The following is a 7,481-nucleotide window of genomic DNA, read 5'->3' on the forward strand; positions in this document are numbered from 1 at the left end:
CTAGATTTTAGGTCTGTGATGAAAAAGGGCCTCGCGGGAAGGGGGGCCTCGCAAATTTTTTTTACAAAATAAAAAAATAATAATTTGTATTTTTTTTTTTTTTTTTTTTTTTGCGAGGCCCCCCTTCCCGCGAGGCCCTGTGCGACCGCACTGCTCGCACACCCCCTGAGGCGGCCCTGCCTATGCCATAAATGTCATGTATGTTGTGTATGTCATAAATGTCTATATGAATTGAAAATGGGGGACCCTGATGGAAACAAGACAAACGTCTTTCTCAGGTCTGCATCCCCTTAACAATTGTATGTATTGAGCCGTACTGTATTGTACCCATTCTGCAATCTGTTAAATAAAGTTTTCATTCATTCATTCATTCATTCAGTTACTTTCAAAGTAACTTTGATAATCAAGTAATCAGTAAAGTAACTATATTACTTTTTAAAGGAGTAATCAGTAATCAGATTATTTTTTACAAGTAATCTGTGCATGGCATCACTGTCTCTCACACATCAGAAAATGTGTTTTCTTTGCTTATAAAGTGTACAGATGGATTTACTGCCCTACACTGTAATTATAGTAATCATAATAATCTTAATTACCTATCTCCTACTATAGTCTACCCATATAACTCTGTATAGCATGTACAATAGTGCTGTATATACCACATATATACATTTATATTTACAGCATATGTGTATATATTATATATCCTTATGTCTGACTATACCTGCATAATATAATCTTATATACCTACTTATAACCCAGCATATAACCCTGCATATAACTCTGTATGATAGCATGTACAATAATGCTGTATATGCTGTATATGTATTCTTCTTAGTGTATATATATCTATCCACATGTGTCTGCACATAATCATTTTATATATCTGTAGATACTACTGTATATCTATATCTGTACATATCCCTTACCTACTCTTACTAGTTACCTGTATCACTGTCCATATTCATATTACAACTCTCTACATACATCTGATTAGCACTACACTCAGTAGTACTAATTTATATATTGTATATCCAGTTTAATCACCTGTACATTGTATATTACTATTGTACTTTACCGTTACATTCGCACTCTGGTTGGATGCCAAACATCTTTTCATTGTACTGTATAATGACAATACATTTTAATTTAATCTAATCTATAGAAAATACAATTATAACAATTTTACAATGAATACCTATTGAACTAAAGGTCTACAAGAGGATGTGGAATCATGTATACCCAATAAAATAGTATTCATATATAATATTGGTAAAATCCCCCCTTACCGCCTACAATAGTAAGAAGTGTACGACCTACACGTCCCACAACACATTCTCCTTCAAGTAATAAACCCAACATTTACAACATTACATACAAACACTGTATATTACTCCCTGTTGAATGTGCACCTACTAACATAGATGATAAACAAAGAGCCATATGGAAGGCTGAGGGTGAGTAGCGATGAAGCCTCTATTCATAGTATACTTTTCCTGCCAATTATGGCGTAATTGCTCAATACTCATCCTTGGTCATCATCGCTCTCAACAAAAAGGCCCGGAAGAGGATGTTCTTCCTACGTCAGCTGAGGAAGTTCAGGCTGCCAAGGACTATGATCATCCAGTCCATCCTCACCCTCTCCATCATCACCTGGTTCCCTGCAGCCACGGTCAGGGACAAGGCCAAGCTGCAGCGGGTGATACGATCAGCGGAGAGGGTGATCGGCTGCCCCCTTGCCTCCCTCGAGTCCCTACATTCCACCAGGGCCTTGAGGAGGGCGAGGAAACCCCGCCCACCCGGGTCACGGCCTCTTCATCATGCTCCCCCACGGCAGGCGGCTACGGCTGCCCAAGACATTAAAGTCCCGCCATAGACTCAGTTTCTTCCCCTCAGCAGCTTGCCTGGTAAACGAGTCAGGTGTCCCCCTGCTCCCCCCCCCCTCTATGGCGAGCTGCTAGGGCTGGACCTCTGGACTTGAACTGTGCTGCACTTTTACTGTCTTATTGTCTCACTGTTTTGTCCTGTTTTGCACTTATTTATTTATTATTATGTTATTCCTATTTGTGAAAAAATAATCAAGCACTGTAATGTTGAATCACATTCCATTTGTATATACAATATGGTGAATAAAGTAATCTGAATCTGAATGGTTGACCATGGTTTATGTCACCTGTTATTTGCCGACAAATTGCCTGCGAAGATATCTGCAATGAAGGTGTAATGGAATACTATCATAGTGGATACCTCAGTCATACACCCTTATGAAAGTATTCAATATAAATGCAAGATCCATTTGAACCAGTTTGTCTTTATGAACCTTTACAACTCCCTCCGATGAAAACAGAAGTGGTAGTGACAGTGAGAGATTTACAGTAGTCCTGCAGTCAGCAGATCTAAACACTATAAAGACAAACTGATGTTGAAAGTAAATTGACTTTAATATTTCAATACAATTACAATAATAATTACAATTAAGTGACATTAAAAGTAAGTAAGTGCTTAGATTAAATCTTTAAAAAAAACATCTCTTGAAATAATACATTGACACAAATGCACACATATACTTACAATACACAAGATAATAAGTTGTCTCGACAATTTCAATCAAACTTACATTAAGACAAAGTGTAAAAAAAAAAATAAAAAAAAAATCTCTTGAAATAATACATCGATACAAATGCACACATATACTTACAATACACAAGATAATAAGTTGTCAAATCAAACTTATATTAAGACAAAGTGACAGTCTGACAGTCATTTTTTCAAACTTCAAAATACTACCGAACATCCTGTTTCCATCCTTTCCACCGCCTCTCTCCACAACGCACCGACCTTAAAGGAAGGCTCCAGCAGCCATGTGACGTCCCGTCAGCTGAAGAGGACCTTCGCCAAAGGTTTCACAACAACACCCTTTTTCTTTTTTAAGTCACAAAGTGCACTTTCTTTTGATCCGAGAGTTGCGATATCACACCGCTGAGACGATGCTTAACCTCAAAACATCCCCACGCCGCTCTGTATTCACTTACACCAAGCCATTCTTCACATTAACAACACATCATCATCCACAGCTGACGTCTTCTTTCCCCTGAGCAACTATTGAGCAATAGCCCACCACTTGTTTTACATGTATTCTCTGGAAGAAGTTTCCATTAAGTGTACATTATAAACTCTGAACCCCTAGCCTTACTGACCAATGACGTTGTCGATAGAGTATTTTTCTTCAGTCTAACCCTAACCCTGACATAAGTGCTTGAACCTGTCGCATGGATTGTGCAGAGAAAGGACTCTACTCTTCAACATCATCATCAATTATAAGGAAATATGGGCTAGAGGTCCAAAATTCAGAACATACCCTTTACATATGGATCAGCTTCCATGTCCCAGCAAAGCCTTCATCATTAGTGGAACACTATCAGCATCGTAGAACAACTTCAGTAAAGGAGACTCTGTACAACAGGATTAATTATGACAGCAACTCTTGTGTCACTCCATACAGTACATGGAAAGGCCTTATAAGACTACAGTGAACACACAGCATTTCCTTCATTTGACAAGAACAAATACACGCTAATTGCAAGATGGTATAAACAAACAACCCCCCCCATCTACAAACCGCCATTAGGTGCTATGAATACACTTTAGTTTAGAGGCAGTGTACACATTATGGTGTGATATTTAACACTATTTATAGAATCCAGTGTTAATGATACAATACGGAAGAAAGTACAAGGCTAGCAGGAGTGTGTGTCAGTGTAGAGTGTGTCAGTGTAAAGTGTGTCAGATCTGGCTCCTAATGGGGAGAAGCACTAACATTCAACTGACCCAAATTAAAATACAAATTAAAAATAATAATATATATATAAACAAACATTTACAATAATAACATCACAATGCCAGTCTAAAAAAGCAGAACGGTGAAATGCATTCAATAATTAAGAGTTGATCAAATTACCTCATTAGATGAATCAATTCCATAATTATGAGGTGACTGGGCGATTAATCCATCTATATAATAGCGGTATATTAGTATCGCTGCGTCTGGCTGCTTTACTGCGACGGATCAGCCACAACACAACATCTCTATCTCAGAAGTTTGATGGCTATTTCACAGAGCTTCTATGCACTATGAAATATTGGAATATGACCCAGATTCACTTGGAAACACCACATCTCACACACACGTTAACCACGGCGCCTCTCTCTCTCCTCCCTGTGGTCAAACAACAGGTACAGCAGTGAACCTGCTTGATGCTCATCTCTCAGTCCATATGTATCAAATTAACAAGTTCAGCACTTCCACACAATGCATCTTCTAGCCAAAGGCCCCATAACTGTTTAAGCGTACACTCCCGCCATAGTTGTAGTCTCCGTTCTGTTTCTGCAAGGATAGGCCCCGCCTCTAAAACCAGTCCAACCACCTGCATGACACCATTCCTTCCTCGACCATGCCGTTAGCTTTTACTCAACTCCTTGGATTTACATGACCTCAGTACAGGACTTGTGTAGAGACATACAAGTATCCAACAATGTAAATATAGAAGCTTATTTGCTGATATTAACATGGGAGTATGTGGTTCATTTATCCAATAAAGTAATGACTTGGGTGCATCATAGAGAATGAACATTCATTAAGCTCCATGTCAGAATTATCGTACCATTTGTCTCTCTAGTTACTTCTTGGTGTGCCTCTTGCGCAACATGCTTGCAAACTGTGCCATTATGCTTCCTCCTTCTGTCATTCTTCTCAAAGTGCTCAAGAATCTTTCCCTTTTGACGAATTTCATGACTTTACAATCACTTCCCAGGCAATCACTTCCCTGCTTGTGCTCCGTACAGTCAGACTTTCCCAGTGAAAACCGCCATCTCTGGATGCAAGTGCCTTGAATTGTGATTTCAAGTGCTCAAGTTAAATGGGAATCTCTATGGAGGAATCTCTCTTCTAGTCATGACAATCTCACAACACTGAGTAGATGTACACACACAGACGGAACCATCAGCCTTTAGTTCCAGATATATAGCTCCTCTATGCCGGTAGGTGTAATTCTCCCTTCCAACCACAGGTGGCGCTGTTCACTTGGCATTGCGGCCCCTGGCTACAGCCCCAGGACTGGAAGAGGAGCCAAAATGTCTCCCGTGGCCCCTCCAGCGCTGACGCAGGACGAAGTTGTAGTTGGCCGTGGTGCACATGGCATAGAATACGTTGGCTTTGTCAGGAATCTGGAGCTCTGGGGGGGGAAGGAAGGAAGGGGGATATTAATTCAAGTATAACAAGCAACCGCACAATGGACAAAATATGTGATTTCGAAGTCATTAGAGTCAAATTAACCAACGTATTTGGCCATAGAACAATTTATGACCGTCACCAGTTGCATTGTTGGACTGAACTACAGCCGTGAGAGCTGCAGTAAAAAAATAAAAATAAATAAATCACTCATCCTCAGTCAACACGATTTTGGTCAGAATTGATTGGCATGACTCCTTGTCCTACACCGGGACCGGTGATACCTCCGGCGGAGCTCTGACGGCATTTCCACGTTCAGAGTATAAGGCTGCGGTTACACTATTGCCTAAAACGAAGCGTTTCATTTCGCTTTTCAGAACGCTGCGTAATGGCAGGCAAGTTAGACGTCGTTTTGTCTCGTGAGCACCGAGTGATGTATATACATGTAGTACAATGCCAAAGCAGTAGGTGGCGATGTAGTTCAAACATGAAGGCCATTTTCAACCAATCAGAAAGGTTGAACGAGTCACTTCACATCCTGCTCAAAATCTCAGAAAGCCACCATCTTTAAATACCTCACATGAGCCATTTAGCAACATAGCATTTATTTTTCAGCAAGAAACAAAGTGCAATAAACAAAAACGGATACATTCACTGTGTTCTGCCTCATTTGTTGATGATTTGTTGATTAAACAAAACTAACATCAACACAATTGACCACCAAGAGCGGAGTTTAGTCTCACAAAAAGATCGCCGATTTTGTTAGCTTACGTGCTAACGTGATTGGGATATGCCATTATAACAGTATAGCATTGTGGCTATCGTACATTAACCTAGTAACGTTAATGCTAGCAGAATGAATGGATGAAAACGTTATTTAACAGATTGCAGAATGGGTACAATACAATACGGCTCAATACAAACAATTGTTAAGGGGATGCAGACTGTTGTCGTTTGGACTGGGTTCCTTATAACAATAACTTGACAACACATGAGCTTAGTTTAGCCGCAGCTACAGGCAATCTGAGGAGGACGCAGCTGATATCCTGTATAGGTCCAGCCAGGGGAGAATTTGGCGTCGGTGTCTACTACTGCGCATGGGCGTTGGGCAAGAACGGCTCCGTATCGGGCTTGCGCAAATTACATGGCACTGTTGTCGGCGAGTTTCCAAAACGAAAACACCCTTTCAGCGTTGCCGCTAGGAAAACGTGTTTTCCTGCCAAAACGGCGTTTCCTTTTAACTTGGACATGCAAACGTAATCATTCGAAAATACGTTGCTGTTTTCCCCCAGTGTAACCATGGCCTAAATTAAACTAGAGTAGCAGACAGACGGCAGAGGCCAGTGGGTGGTTCAGCTCACCTTTGTCACTGGAGAGCAGCTGGGTGAGGTTGAAGTCATGGCAGCTGACCGCCTCCATGTTGTGCTTCTCTAGAGCCCTCTGGATCACCTGAGGGGTGTGATCCTGGCTGGTCAGCTGGGAAGCACACAGAAGACGAGGGATAAATACATCACACATACTGTACCTGTACATTCCTTCATCGGTCATGAGCACACCAAGGCAAATTCCTAACAACTGAGTTGGCATGGCAACAAAGTAATGAATCGCGACTTTTCAAACCACTATGGGGATAAGGGCTTGAGAAGCAGAAGTAACATTTCTGGGGCAAGCCGTCCTACATACAGGGTCATTCAAAGATATATTGGAAGTCTCGTGTGTGAAAAGCTGCCACAGAAAATCCCACCACAATCATGGGAGAAAACACAACCCTTCTTCTCCATTCCTTCCTCCATATTGCAGTTTGAGGTTTAGTGGTTTCTCAACGCAAACCAATGTCAGTATCAAGATGGTGACCGGCAAACATCAGGCGCCTTTTGAATATCCTCTATAGCCCCTCCCCACCCGGGACACCAGAAGTAGTGCTCTATCTTGATGCTGAAAAAGCATTCGACCGGGTGGAGTGGGGCTATCTTTTTCACACACTGGAGAGGTTTGAATTTGGCCCTAGGCTCATAGCATGAGCTGCCGTACGCACCAACATTAATCTGTCCACATACTTTGAACTTCATTAGGGGCACGAGACAAGGGTGTCCCTTGTCCCCACTCCTATTTGCGATTGCAATGGAACCACTCGCGTTGAGGCCGAACACCGATATCAAGGGGATTATGCGTGCAGGATCGGAGCATAAAGTCTCGCTTTATGCGGACGATATGTTATTGTATATATATCGAGTCTCCCTCAGTTAACACATTC

At 41.3% G+C, this 7,481-nt stretch overlaps 1 protein-coding gene across 3 annotated transcripts in view; it reads right to left on the bottom strand.

Moving 5' to 3' along the window:
- Positions 1-2,444: 2,444 nt before the first annotated feature.
- rgl3a (ral guanine nucleotide dissociation stimulator-like 3a) overlaps positions 2,445-7,481 on the bottom strand; it is a 46,709-nt gene continuing 41,672 nt past the window's right edge. For all 3 annotated transcript variants that reach the window (XM_084318566.1, XM_084318567.1, XM_084318568.1), the window contains 2 exons: positions 6,589-6,703; positions 2,445-5,231 (listed from right to left, as the gene is read on the bottom strand). In XM_084318566.1, coding sequence (XP_084174692.1) covers positions 5,077-5,231; positions 6,589-6,703 — 270 coding nt within the window. In that variant the 3' untranslated portion in view covers positions 2,445-5,076. The remainder of the gene's footprint in view (positions 5,232-6,588; positions 6,704-7,481) is intronic.

Source organism: Notolepis coatsorum (assembly GCF_963971535.1).
Source record: "Notolepis coatsorum genome assembly, chromosome: 7".
Taxonomy (NCBI): Eukaryota; Metazoa; Chordata; class Actinopteri; order Aulopiformes; family Paralepididae; genus Notolepis; species Notolepis coatsorum.